Raw genomic sequence first — 15,507 nt, 5'->3', positions numbered from 1 at the left:
AAGTGCAGTTGTGAGTAAAATGCTATCAAACAGTATCTCATGCTACAGAGAAATCTTTTGTTAAAGGAAGAGTCTATCAGTGTGGCAAACTTCATTGTTGTCTTATTTTAAGAAATTCCCACAGCCACTTCAACCTTCAGCAACCACTACCCTGATGAGTCAGCTCCATCATCAAGACAAGACCCCACCAGCAAAAAGATTACTACTTGCTGGAGGCTTACATGATTGTTAGCATTTTTTAGCAATAAAGTGTTTTCAAATTATTGACTTGTTGATTTTTTTAGACATAATGCTATTGCACACTCAATAGACTACAGTATAGTGTAAACATAACTTTAATATGCACTGGGAAACCAAAACATTTATGTGACTCAATATTTGCCTTACTGCTGTGGTCCTGAATCAAATCCACAATTTTTCCAAGGTATGCCTGTATGTGTATTCATAAACAGAGAGAGAATATCAGTGTGTAGTCCATTTTAGTCATTTATTCTGGCTTAAAGCAGCTGTGTCTTTTTACCTTAGATGAAAAATTTAAAAAGAATGTAAAGAATGTTATGTAAAGCTTGTCATTTTCTACAACTATAAACAAAAAGTTTACCTTTCACTGTAATCTTAGGCCACCAAAATATGAAGAGAAGTGAGTTTGTCAGTAGTAATATTAAGCACTCTTTCTCCTTCCTCTATTCCTTCTCACTTGGTTTTTGAAGATCTATTAGAAGTTGTTTTTGGCCGGGCGTGGTGGCTCACGCTTGTAATCTCAGCACTTTGGGAGGCCGAGGTGGGTGGATCACCTGAGGTCAGGAGTTCGAGACCAGCCTGACCAACATAGTGAAACCCCGTCTCTACTAAAAATATAAAAAATTAGCAGGACATGGTGGCATTCGCCTGTAATCCCAGCTACTCAGGAGGCTGAGGCAAGAGAATCACTTGAACTCGGGAAGCAAAGGTTGCAGTGTGTCATGATCGCGCCACTGCACTCCAGCATGGGCGATAAAGCAAGACTCTGTCTCAAAAAAAAAAAAAAAAAAAAAAAGCTGTTTTTGGTGGCTGGGCACAGTGGCTCATGCATGTAATGCCAGTACTTTGGGAGGCTGAGGCGGGTGGATCACCTGAGGTCAGGAGTTCGAGACCAGCCTAGCCATCATGGTAAAACCCTATCTCTACTAAAAATACAAAAAATTAGCCAGGCGTGGTGGCTGGCGCCTGTAATTTCAGCCATTCAGGGGCCTGAGGCAGGAGAATCACTTGAACTGGGAGACAGAGGTTACAGTGAGCCAAGATCATGCCATTGCACTCCAGCCTGGGCAACAAGAGCGAAACTCCATCTCAAAAAAAAAAAAGAAAAAGTTGCTTTTGGCAGACATTTGAAAATTGTTTCTACTGAAAATTGAAAATTCTCATTGGAAAAAAATTAGTTCCCACTGACCTGAGGAGAAATTAAGCAGAGGTTAATGTGTTAGAACAAATGCTTTTGTCTACAAGTTAAAACAAAAAAATCCAACTCATAGTGACTTAAAGAACAAGAAATCGTTTTATCTCACAGATAAAAGTATAAACCTGCTCCAGACACAGTGTGTTTAACAACACAATGATGTTCTCATGGATCTAGATTTTTCCTCTTCCTCCACTCTGCAACTTTAAATATTGGCTTCATCCTAAAGTTAGTTTGTTCTAGTAAGGTTGATTCCTCTCATGACCACCAGAGGCAATCAGAATGATTTGTTTTCCTGTTAACCTTTTGTAGGAGAGGGAGAACTTCCCTAACTTTGGAATGTAAGTCCCTCCCTTCAATCTGATTGGAAGACTGAAGACATCCTTAGAACAGTCTCCAGAAGATTCTGTTTGCTGGTTGGCTAATGTTAAGCACTGGTATAGAATGGATGTATGGGGAATCAACCATATTGTATTCTCTAGGAAGTTTTTCAAATGTCTTCAGAGTCTGAAATTGCTTAATTGAAATTTATTTTAAAATAGACTTGTGTCTGGTTTTAAACCAGTTTTGCCAAATTTCAACGTATATAGAAATAGTTTCAATTTTGTTTCTTTACAGAGTTTTAATTTGTGGATCTGGAATAACTTATTTGTTTTCATTTTTAATAGACTCCACATGAAAATATTATAAATCCTATAGCATTCTCAATTTTGATAAATCTTTGTGTGGGATACAGTTCAGTGAAGTGATCAAAAGTGGGGCTCTAGATGAGCATGGTGGCTCATGCCTGTAATCCCAGCCCTTTGGGAGACCGAGTTGGGTGGATCACGAGGTCAGGAGTTCAAGATCAGCCTGGCCAACATAGTGAAACTCCGTCTCTACTAAAAATACACACAAAAAAAAAATTAGCTGGGTGTGTTGGAGGGCACCTGTAGTTCCAGCTACTTGGGAGGCTGAGGCAGGAGAATCGCTTGAACCTGGGAGGCAGAGGTTGCAGTGAGCCGAGATCACGCCAATGCACTGTAGCACCTAGCCTGGGCAGCACAGCAAGACTCTGTCTCAAAAAAAAAAAAAAAAAGCAAAGTGAGGCTGTAGAGCTACCCTAGTTCAAATTCCAGCTCTACCATTTCCCAGTGTAAACAAATTACTTCTCTGCTTCTGTTTTCTTATCTGTGGATTTATAGCCTTTCCACATATGGTTATGATGAGTACTGTATTATTAAATTAGAAAAACACATAAGATATAAGAAATTTACTGAGTAGTGTAAACCTTTATTATTTGATGCCTCTACCCCTTATTCTTAAGCTGATTTTAGAGGTGGACTGGTTTTCTAGTTATTCTCTGACCTGTCCTTGGCAATTCCAGTTGTATCTAAGTTACTAAGAAGTAAATAGTATTTACTAAATATGAAAAACATAAAATCTCTTAATTTTACAAATATACTTCTGAAATCACTGACTATGCGCTGAAATTTTAACACTTTGACAGGAAATAGCTTGACTTAAAGTATATAAGTAGACTTCTACAACTTCAGTTTCTGGCATTCTGCTGGATTAGATAATATAAAAACTCTTCTGCTGTAAAACATGAGGACAATTCTAGATGAACTATAACTAGTTTTTTAAAGACATAGCTGAGCTTCTGCAAGGACTAAAAGAAAATCCCCAGGGACTAAAAATGAAAAGTACACTGAAAGCCAGAGGTTAACATTTGAATTAAACTGCCATGGAGAAGGATACTTGTCTCCCTAGCCTAAGAAATTAAATATAAACACCTACTTGGGGCCAGGAATCAGTAGAAAGGTAGAACTTAAACATTTTCTCATTTAATGCCAGGATTCTTCCATGAAAGGATGGACCAGGCTGGGCACTGTGGTTCATGCCTGTAATCCCAGCACTTTGGGAGGCCAAGGCGGCCAGATCACCCAAGGTCAGCAGTTTGAGATTAGCCTGGCCAATGTGGTGAAAACCCATCTCTACTAAAAATACAAAAAATTAGCCGGGTGTGCTGGTGTGCACCTATAGTCCCAGCTACTCAGGGGGCTGAGGCAGGATAATCACTTGAGCCTAGGGTGGCAGAGGTCGTAGTGAGCTGAGATCACGCCAGTGCACTCCAGCCTGGGTGACAGAGCAAGAGTCTGCTTCAAAAAAAGTAAGGTCTGAGCAGTGGCTCACACCTATAATACCAGCATTTGGGGAGACTGAGGCAGGAGGATAAGTCCTTACTTATCAATAATAACATTGAATGTAAGTGGACTAAACTCTCCAATCAAAAGATATAGAATGACTGAATGGATTAAAAAAAAAAGACTCAATGATCTGTTGACTATGAAAAACATACCTGTAAAGGCAAACATAGACTGAAAAAAAGAGATGGAAAAAGATATTTCATGCCAATGGAAACCAAAAAAGAGCCAGAGTCACTATACTTATATCAGACAAAATAGATTTCAAGGCAAAAACTATAAGAAGAGACAAAAAAGGTCACTATATAATGATAAAGGGGTCAGTTCAGCAAGAAGATATAACAGTCTTAAATATATATGCACCCAACACTGTAGAACCTAGATATATAAAGTAAACATTATTAGAGCTAAAAAGGCAGATAGATTCCAATACCATAATAGCTAGAGACTTCAACACCCCATTTTCAGCATTGGACAGATCTTCCAGACAGAAAATCAGCAAAGAAACATCAGACTTAAACTGCACTGTAGACCAAATGTATCTAATAGATATTTACAGAACATTTCATCCAACAGCTGCAGAATATGCATTATTCTCCTCAGCACATGGATCATTTTCAAGGATAGACCATATTTAGGTCACAAAATAAGCCTTAAAATGTTCAAAAAATTGAAATAATATCAAGCATCTTCTCTGACCACAGTGGAAAAAAAACTAGAAATCAGTAACTAGAGGAATTTTGGAAACTATACGAATACATGGAAATTAAACAATATGCTCCTGAATGACCAGTGAGTCAATGAAGAAATTAAGAAGAAAATTGAAAATTTTCTTGAAACAAGTGATAATGAAAACCTAACATATCAAAACATATGGAATACCGTGAAAGCATTACTAAGAAGGTGGTTTATAGCTGTAAGTGCCCACATCAAAAAAGAAAGGACACCAAAAAAAAAAAAAAATAGAAAGATGTTTCATGTTCATGGATTGGGAGAATCAATGTTTTTAAAATATCCATACTACCCAAAGTAATCTACAGATTCAATGCAATCCCTGCCAAAATACCAATGATATTCTTCACAGAAATATTAAAAAAATCATAAAATCTATATGAAACCTCAAAAGACCCAGAAGAGCCAAAGCTGCCCTAAGCAAAAAGGACAAAACTGAAGGAATCATATTGCCTGACTTCAAATTATGCTACAGAGCTATGGTAACCAAAGCAGCATGGTTCTGGCATAAAGACAGACACGTAGATTAATTAAACAAAATAGAGATCCCAGAAACAAATCCACATATCTGTAGTGAACTCATTTTTGACAGAGGTGCTAAGAACATACACTGGGAAAAAGTTTCAATAAAGGGTGCTGGGAAAACTGGATATCCATATGCAGAAAAATGAAACTAGACCCCTATCTCTCACCATATATAAAAATCAAAAAGAATGGATTAGACTTAAGAAAACATTGGAGAAAATCCCTAGGACATTAGTCTGTGCAAAAAATTCTGGAGTAGTACCCTACAAACACAGGCAACCAAAGCAAAAATGGACAAATAGGATCACATCAAGTTAAAGAACTTCTGCACAGCAAAGGAAACAATCAACAAAGTGAGGTGACAGCCCACAGAATGGGAGAAAATATTTGCAAATTTACCCTTCTGACAAGGGTTTAATAACCAGAATGTATAAGGAGCTCAAACAACTCTATAAGAGACAAAACAATAATCTGATCAAAAAATAGGCGAAGGATTTGAATAGACTTTTCTCAAAAGAAGACATACAAATGGCAAACAGGCATATAAAAAGGTGCTTGGGCTGAGCTCTTGCTTGTAATCCCAGCACTTTGGGAGGCCAAGGCGGGAGGATTGCTTGAGCCTAGGAGTTTCAGACCAGCCTGGACAACACAGTGAGACCTTGTCTCTACAAATATAATAATTTAAAAATTAGCCTAGTGTGGTGGCGTGATCCTGTGGTCCCAGCTACTTGGGAAGCTGAGGTGGGAGGATCACTTGAACCTGGGAGATCGAGGCTGCAGTGAGCCATGATTGTGCCACTGTACTCCATCCCGGGCAACAGAGCAAGACCCCCATCTCCAAAAAAAAAGGTGATCAACATCATTGATCATCAGAGAAATACAAATCAAAACTACAATAAAATATCATCTCAACCCAGTTAAAATGGCTTATATCTAATAGACAAGCTACAGCAAATGCTGGTGAGGATATGGAGAAAAGGGAACCCTCATACACTGTTGGTGGGAATGTAAATTAGTACAACCACTATGAAGAATAGTTTGGAGATTCCTCAAAAAACATAAAAGTACATATGGTCCAGCAATCCCACTACTGGGTGTATACCCAAAAGAAAGGAAATCAGTATATTGAAGAAATAGCTGCACTCCCATGTTAATTGCAGAACTGTTGACAATAGCCAAGATTTGGAAGCAACCTTAGGGTCCATCAACAGATGAATGTATGAAGACAATGTGATACTTACACACAATGAAGTACTGTTCTGCCACACACAAAAAAAATGAGATATTGTCATTTTCGATAACATGGATGGAACTGGAGATCATTATGTTAAATAAGGCAGGCACGGAAAGACAGACATTGCATGTTTTCACTCATTTGTGGAATCTAAAAATCAAAACAATTGAACTCATGGAGATACAGAGTAGAAGGATGGTTACTAGAGGCTGGGAAGGGTAGTGGGGGGCAGGGGCAGGTGGGGATGGTTAATAGGTACAAAAAAATAGAATTTATAAGACCTAGTATTTGATAGCACAACAGGGTAACTATAGTCAATAACAATTTAATTGTACATTTTAAGATAACTAAAAGAGTATAATTGGATTGTTTGTAACACAAAGGATAAATGCTTGAGGAGATGGATACCCCATTCTCCATGATGTGGTTATTATGCATCACATGCCTGTATCAAAATATCTCATGTACCCCATAATATATATGCCTACTATGTACTCACAAAAATTAAAAATAATTTTTTGAAAAGGCTTCTTCAGGCTGGTCGCAGTGGCTCATGCCTGTAATCCCAGCACTTTGGGAGGCCGAGACAGGCAAATCGATTTAGCCCAGGAGTTTGAGACCAGCCTGGGCAACATGGCGAAACCCTGTCTCTACAAAAAATACAAAAGTTAGCTGGGCATGGTGGTTCACACCTGTAGCCCCAGCTACTCCTGTTGCTGAGGAGGTAGGATGGCTTGAGCCCAGGAGGCAGAGGTTGCAGTGAGCTGTGATCATGCCGCTGTGCTTCAGCTCTAGGCAGCAGAGCAAAACCCTGTCTCAAAAAGGAAAAATAAAATGAAAGACACTTTTTCAAAGGAGGAAATTATTTCTTCCCCAAGTAATACCACATCACTTTATTCAGGTTTGTATTATAATGATCTATTTATATGCCAGTTTTTTCCACTAAACTGTGGACTCCTTAATAGCAGGTAAGAATTATATTCTTCCACTTTCAGAGTCCATGGAACTCCCAGTAATTGCTTGATGGGTAAATTCATTTCATAAAACGTTCAAATAATATATTTTATGTAGATTATTGACAAATACAGATTTTATGGCACACATCTTTATAGGTGAAATGGAAAGAGTTCTGGAGTTGAAATAAGAATCAGAGAACTAATCTTTAATCCTTCTTTAATCTTTGGCCAAATATAATTTAGCTTTGTGAATCTACGTTTTCTTATATGTAAATTCTAGTGTTGGACTAATTGCTAAAATCCTTTACATCTCTAACATCTTTGAAAATTTGCCTTTCCATAAAGTTGATCATTCATTTATCAATTTAATAGATACCTCTTTTCGGTATTAAGATCATTACATTTAGATGTTTGTATATAAATTTATTAACAGCCGGGCGCGGTGGCTCACGCCTGTAATCCCAGCACTTTGGGAGGCTGAGGCGGGTGGATCACGAGGTCAGGAGATTGAGACCATCCTGGCTAACACAGTGAAACCCCGTCTCTACTAAAAATACAAAAAATTAGCCGGGCGAGGTGGCGGGCGCCTGTAGTCCCAGCTACTTGGGAGGCTGAGGCAGGAGAATGGCGTGAACCCCGGGGGGCGGAGCCTGCAGTGAGCCGAGATCGCGCCACTGCACTCCAGCCTGGGTGACAGCGAGACTCTGTCTCAAAAAAAAAAAAAAAAAAATTATTAACTTCACTGAAATTAATAATTGCTGTCTTGGCCAGGCACGGTGGCTCAGGCCTGTAATCCCAGCACTTTAGGAGGCTGAGGCGGGCAGATTACTTGAGGTCAGGAGTTCAAGACCAGCCTGGCCAACGTGGCAAAACCCTGTCTGTACTGAAAATGTAAATCTCTCTACTAAAAATACAAAAATCAGTCAGGCATGGTAGCACATGCCTGTAGTCCCAGCTACTCAGGAGACTGAGGTGGGAGAATCGCTTGAACCCGGCAGGCAGAGGTTGCAATCACATCACCGCAGTCCAGCCTGGGTGACAGGGTGAGACCCTGTCTGAAAAAAAAAGAAAAAGAAAATGGCAGCCTGGTCTTGAAGCCCTGACCTCAAGTGATCCACCCACCTCGGCCTCCCAAAGTGCTGGGATTACAGGCGTGAGTCACCAGGTTTGGCCAATAATTGCTGTCTTATAGCCGCAAGCATGTAACCTTGGATCTACTTGTGAACAGTACAACAGAAAATCAAACTACACTGCAAATCCTTAGAAAAATAAAACCTTTTTTGCTTTCTACTTAGACATAAAGTAGCGTAAATTATCTTTTCCCATCTCATTTTGCTATTCTATAAACTGATCAAATTATTAAACCCTATCAGGGAATCACACAGTAGGGTGCAGTTGGGAGAGTTAAATAATGAGTCTTTGTTCATGAATAAAATTAAGCCTCCCATTAAAATGTTTTTGGAGTTATATGCACATATAGGATATATAATGCAATATCACCTTTTGCCCTGCTTTCTTTTTTAGCACAGTGATAGTGGAAATGTCAGAGATCTGGTTTTGCCCATAATTGTTATTGCTCTTAGACCTCTTGAAAGGCTTCATTGTATATCTGAAGTTACAAAGTATAAAGTTATTGATAGAAAGTATAAATTTATTAAATATTGCAATTCTTCATATTGTAAATATTTAGATATTATTTGTATAACTGACATTTGATCTTCAAATTTTTTTCTCTTTTCAGATGTTTGGTGCAAAAGAAGTTGAATCATATGTAACTGAAATAGAAAAGGAAAAGGAAGAAGCAGAGAAGAAAAAATCAAAGAAATCTGTCTAATTCTTAGGGTGACCACTGGGAGGTCTTAATGTGTTGTTTTATTGTACTGCCTGAGGTTGTTTAGTGAAATTTTAGAGGAAAACAGTTATTTTGCAGCATTACATGTAGTACTTGTGTGATGTTTTGAGAATGCCAGATCTGTGGCTGTCTTCATTCTATTGTATAGTCAAACATAGGTTTATGTGAAGATTTTCTTTGAAAGGGGATTTCAGTAATTGTTGAGAGCAGTCATAATTCCACATAAACCTGAGACTCTATAATTTGTCCACTGTCTTACTTACCTTCATATATGCAAATATAATTAAAAAAAATTTTTTAATTAAAAAATTTTAATAATTTGGTGATGTTTGAGTATTGACTGTCAGTTAGGGACATAGCTATTCCAAATAAACTAAATATAATATTGAGTTGCATTTCTCAAAGAATGACAAAAGCATCCTTATACTGATGAGTTCTTAAAGTTTTGTCAGAGCCTTCTTCATTTTACAATATTTCGTTATTTTTATTTTACCTTTTTCATTTTACAAGTTGCAATATATTGTTTTGTTCATGGAACAAATATAGGCCGAATTCAAACATGCAATTAAAGCATGGGAAGAGCTTCTAAGGGCATCTTAACAGGATGCTACATGAAAATAAGGAAAGAAATTAATACATATAACTTTTAGTTTAGATTTTTATTTTATCTCAAGTATGTCCAGTGTGTTCGGTTTGTTACATGTCCCATGAAATATCGGAGTGTGTATTTTATGATTGGTATTATGGTAGGCTTACTGGGGGAACAAGAAAAATATAAAAAGTGATCTCTGCCCACGGAAAGGATTTAATCCAAATGGTCCACAAGAGGAATGTGCTTAATTCCTATAGCGAGTTTATATTTTTGAAAATAAAGGCTAGTAAATATTCTTTCTGTTGTTTTAATTAATCATTTATTTATTTCAGAGATGAGGTCTCACTGTGTTGCCCAGGCTGGTCTCAAACTCCTGGCTTCAAGCAATCCTCCCACCTCCACCACCCAAAGTGCTAGGATTACAGGCTGAGCCACTGCACCTGGTCTTAATGTTCTTTTTTGAAAACGAGGGGAGAGGTTAAGATTTTGCAGAGGAATGAACATAGTAGGGGAAGGCCAGACGTGGTGGCTCATGCCTGTAATCCCAGCACTTTGGGAGGCTGAGGTGGGCGGATCACTTGAGGCCAGGAGTTTGGAACCAGACTGGCCAACATGGCGAAACCCCATCTCTACTAAAACTACAAAAATTAGCCGGGCTTGGTGGCAGGTGCCTGTAATCCCAGCTACTCAGGAGGCTGAGGCAGGGGAACCTGGGAGGCGGAGGTTGCAGTGAGCCTAGATGGCGCCATTGCACTCCAGCCTGGGCGACAGAGTGAGACTCTGTCTCAAAAAAAAAAAAGAAAGAAAAAAGAAAAGAAAAGGGCCGGGTGTGGTGGCTCATGCCTGTAATCCCAGCACTTTGGGAGGCCGAGGCAGGCGGATCACGAGGTCAGGAGATCGAGACCATCCTGGCTAACACGGTGAAACCCCATCTCTACTAAAAATGCAAAAAATTTAGCCAGGCATGGTGGCGGGCGCCTGTAGTACCAGCTACTCAGGAGGCTGAGGCAGGAGAATTGCTTGAACACTGGAGGCAGAGCTTGCAGTGAGCCAAGATCGCACCACTGCACACCAGCCTGGGCGACACAGCGAGACTCCATCTCAAAAAAAAAAATTAACCTGTACTTAATACTATTTTAAAAAATCAATTTCAGGTGGATTAAAAACCTAAATATAAAGAATAAAACTTTAAAACTTTAGAAGACAATATAGAAAAATATCTTTAAGATCCTGGAGGTAAGGACAGATTGTCTAAACAAGATGAAAAGTGTCAATACTTAAGGAAAAGATTGATAATTTAACTACTTGAAAATTAATGTAAATTTTTCTACATCAAAAGAGACCATAACGCAAGTGAAAAGACAGGCTACAAATAGGAGATGTTTGTAATACACATAAATGATAAAAGATGTGTGTCTGGAATTTATAAAGAGCTGTTGATTGAAAGGAATACACTGTACAACAGAAAAATGAATCATGCATGTAAACAGTTCACCTCTAACAGTTCAAACATTATTCCTATTTAAAATGTTACTTTTACTTGTTTTACTAAGAGAAAAATCCCCAATACTCAAGTACTTTATGTTTTTTCTCTCTCATATCCCCAAGGTGAGATGATCACAAATATTCGGTTTTAGGAATTACCTTAACAACTCATCTTTCCAGCATTAGATTATGGTTAAGTATGTAGAAAAAACTTTCACTACAGGTATAGAAATGCTGGATAAGATCTAACAAATATCCTTTTAAATGCATAGGTAAGGCCAGGTGCAGTGGCTCACACCTGTAATCCCAGCATGTTTGGAGGCCAAGGCAGGAGAAGAAAAAATCTAAATGATTTTCTCTTATAAGGATCCTATTAAATATTAAATGATGTTCTACCAGACTAATAAAGGAAATGTATATTTATACCTATGGGGAGATACTCTTTTACAGCCATCAGACTGACAAAAATTAAAACGACTGTATAAAGTGTGAGCATGTGGAGCCAAAAGAACTATTATCTACTGCTGTTAGAATTGTAGACTAGACAACTGCTTTGGGCAGCATGTGAGTGATACCTAGCAAAGTCAAAGAGGTATGTGCCTTTTAGCTAGCAATCTGGCTCCCAGATATGTAAGCCTACAGAAATTTGCAAGTTAATACAAAAGACTCCCTGTGATCCCCAAATATGCGGGAATTTTCTCATCACCAGCAATCAAGCAATCAATTCTGCAGCAAACATCAGTTAGGCATCCTCCAATTCCATTCCTACACTATCTACCTGGAAACAATGTCAGATCCCACAGGTTGAGGGCTCAATCCCCAAGACTGCCCCCCACCCCATTCAGATACTAGTTGCAAGTCCAGGCCTCCATAACTTCTGACCAACCCGTCGTTTGTGGTTCCTGCAGCCCTCTCTTTGGGTTCCATTAATTTGCTAGAGTGGCTCACAGAACTCAGGAAAACATTTCCTTACATTTACTGATTTGTTACTAAGTATATTTTAAGTATATGTAAGTATATTTTAAAGGATAAATAACCAGATGAAGAGATACATAAGATGAGGGCTGGGTACAGTGACTCACGGCTGTAATCCCAGCACTTTGGGAGGCTGAGGCAGGCAGATCACTTGAAGTCAGGAGTTCGTGACCAGTCTGGGCAACATAGAGAAACCCCTGTCTCTACTGAAAATACAAAAAATTAACTGGGTGTGGTAGCACACACTTGTAATCCCAGCTATTCGGGATGCTGAGGCACAACAATCGCTTGAACCCAGGAGGCTGAGGCTGCAGTAAGCTGAGATCACACCACTGCACTCCAATCTGGGCGACAGAGCAAAACTGTCTCAAAAAAAAAAAAAAAAAAAAAAAAGGCCAGGTGCAGGGGCTCACTCCTGTAATTTCAACACTTTGGGAGGCTGAGGCAGGTGGATCACCTGAGGTCAGGAGTTTGAGATCAGTCTGACCAACATGGTAAAACCATGTCTCTACTAAGAATACAAAAATTAGCTGGGCGTGGTGGCGGGCACCTGTAATCTCAGCTACTCGGGAGGCTGAGGCAGAAGAATTGCTTGAACCTGGCAGTGAGCCGAGATCACGCCATTGATTGCACTCCCTCCGGGTGACAAAGTGAGACTCCATCTCAAAAAAAAAAAAAAAGAGAGAGAGAGACACATAGGATCAGGTCTAGGGGAAGGGGCGTATACCATCTAGGAACCTGTATGTGTTCAGCTACCCAGAAGCTCTCCAAACCCTGTTATTTTGGGTTTTTATGGAGGCTTCATTACATACGCATGATTGATTAAACGACTGGCCATTCATGATCAATTTAATCTTCAGCCTCCTCCCCTTCCTGGAGGTCATGTGGTAGGTCAGAAAGTCCCAATCCTCTAATCCTGCCTAGGTCTTTCCGGTGACCAGCTCCCATTCTGAAGCTGCCTAAGAGCTACTGCCATCAGTTAATCATTAGCATACAAAAAGATATCACTGTGGAGATTCCAAAGATTTTAGGAGTTGTATGCCGGAAAAGGAGATGAAGACCAAATATTTGACAATAAAACAGGAGGCATTCAGACACATAGCACCTACTTTAGAGGCTGAGGTGGGAGGATCACTTGAGCCCAAGAGATGAAGGCTGCAGTAAGCCAAGATCTCACTACTACACTACAGCCCAGGTGACAGAATGAGACCTCTGTCTCAAAAATAAAAATAAAAAAATCCCAATATAGCTTTGCTTTTCATTTTTCTTACTATAGGTGATGTTGAGCATCTTTATGTTTGTGTGAAAGCCTTTGAATTCTCCTTCTGTTAGTGATTGATATCCTTTGTTTAATTTTCCTGTGAGTTTTTGGTCTTTTTTCTTATTGATTTGTAAGAGCTTCTTTTTTCTTTTCTTTTTTTAAAAATCCATTTCTTTGTAAGAGCTTTTTATTTATTTAGGAAATTACCCTTTTGCCTATGTATTAAGGTAATGCTAGGTACTCTAATAGATGAACCTACACAATGGAAGTTTATTTCTCAATATGAAATCTTACTGCTGGTAGAGAGAAATCCTCTGAGCCAAAATCTAGGAAATGATCTCCTGCCATTTTGTGGCTCTGCTATTTTCTTTCTTTTTCTTTTTTTTTTTTTTTTGAGATGGATTCTCACTCTGTCGCCCAGGCTGGAGTGCAGTGGCGTGATCTCGGCTCACTGCAACCCCCACCTCCCGGGTTCAAGCAATTCTCCTGCCTCAGCCTCCTGAGTAGCTGGTACTACAGGCGCCCGCCACCATGCCCAGCTAATTTTTTGTATTTTTAGTAGAGACGGGGTTTCACTGTGTTAGCCAGGATGATCTCGATCTCCTGACCTCGTGATCTGCCTGTCTCAGCCTCCCAAAGTGCTGGGATTACAGGCATGAGCCATCGCGCCCGGCTGTGGCTCTGCCATTTTCAGACGCTCATGAGATTTCTGTGTCTATCTGCATTAAGCCACCAGATAGGGAAAGAGTTTGGAGGATCAATTGTGACTTAAAACAAACAAACAAACAAATAAAAACAACAACAACAACAGCCAGTTAATGAGAGAAGGGAACTTCCTCAACAGATAAAGGACATTTTTGGCAAGCCCAAAACTAACATCATACTCAATGGTGAAAAACTAAAAGCTTTTCCTATAAAATAAAGGATGCCTGCTTTTGCCACTTTTATTCGTCATAGTATATGATGAATAGTATGGTAAGTTCTAGCCAAAGTAATTAGGCAAGAAAAGAAATAAAAGACATCCCAATTGGAAAGTAGGAAGTAAAATTATTTACAGATATTTGTTTATTAATTCTAGTACTAATAGACAAATTCAGCAAAGTGACAGGATACAAAATCAACATGCAAAAATTAGTTGCATTTCTATACATTAACGATGAGCAATCCAAAAAGGAAATTAAGAAAGCAATTGCTACTTTGGAGGCTGAGGCAGGAGAATCGCTTGAACCTGGGAGGCAGAGATTGCAGTCAGCCTAGATTGTGCCACTGCACTACAGCCTGGGTGACAGAGAAATTCTGTCAAGAAAAAAGCAATTCCATTTATAATAGCATAAAAAAATACTTAGGAATAAACTTAACCAAGGAAGCAAAAGACTTACCCACTGAAAAATACAAAACATTGCTGAAAGAAATTAAAGTAGCCACAAATGAATAGAAAGACATTCTGTGTTCATAGGTATTGAATCTGTAGATTCAATACTACCCCTATCAAAATCCCAATGATGTTTTTGCAAAAATCAAAAAATCCATTCTAATCTGAAAATGAAGAAAAAGTTCTGGCCTAGCGTGATGACTCATGCCTGTAATTCCAGCACTTTAGGAGGCCAAAGCAGGCAAATTGCTAAGCCTAGGAGTTTGAGACCAGCCTGGGGAACATGGCAAAACCCTATCTCTACAAAAAATACAAAAATTAGCTGGGTGTGGTAAAGTGCACCTGTAGTCCCAGCTACTTGAGAAGCTGAGGTGGGAGGACGAGGTGGGAGGATCGCTTGAGCCCGGGGAGGTTGAGGCTGCAGTGAATTGTGATTGCACCACTGCACTCCAGCCTGGACAACAGAGTGAGACCCTGTCTCAAATAAAAATTAAAAACAAATTTAGTGGCTGGGCATGTGACTCATGCCTGTAATCCTAGCAGTTTGGGAGGCCAAGGCAGGTGGATCATTTGAGGTCAGGAGTTCAAGACCAGCTGGCAACATGGCAAGACCCCGTCTCTACTGAAAATATAAAAATTAGCTGGGCATGGTGGCACATGCCTGTAATCCCACCTACTCAGGAGGCTGAGGCAGGAGAATCGCCTGAATCCAGGAGGTGGAGGTTGCAGTGAGCCAAGATCATACCACTGCACCCTAGCCTGGGTTACAGAGTGAGACCCTATGTCAAAAAAAAAAAAAGAAAGAAAGAAAAGAAAAAGTGCTAATGGTGGCTTCCTATTTCTCTGTAGAAGAAAGCTAACTTACATAATCTAAACTAGTGCTTTTTATACTTTAATGTATA

General features: G+C 39.3%; 1 protein-coding gene across 2 annotated transcripts in view; it reads left to right on the top strand.

Moving 5' to 3' along the window:
* Positions 1-9,808, top strand: part of PSMA8 (proteasome 20S subunit alpha 8) — a 56,895-nt gene extending 47,087 nt beyond the window's left edge. For both annotated transcript variants that reach the window (XM_032151723.2, XM_032151724.2), the window contains exon 7: positions 8,810-9,808. In XM_032151723.2, the coding sequence (XP_032007614.1) occupies positions 8,810-8,902 (93 nt within the window). In that variant the 3' untranslated portion in view covers positions 8,903-9,808. The remainder of the gene's footprint in view (positions 1-8,809) is intronic.
* The last annotated feature ends 5,699 nt before the right edge of the window (positions 9,809-15,507 follow it).

This window comes from Hylobates moloch, unplaced genomic scaffold, assembly GCF_009828535.3.
Source record: "Hylobates moloch isolate HMO894 unplaced genomic scaffold, HMol_V3 SCAFFOLD_5, whole genome shotgun sequence".
Lineage (NCBI taxonomy): Eukaryota > Metazoa > Chordata > Mammalia > Primates > Hylobatidae > Hylobates > Hylobates moloch.
Note: the sequence above shows the minus strand (reverse complement) of the source record. Positions and strands in the feature narration are given on the sequence as shown.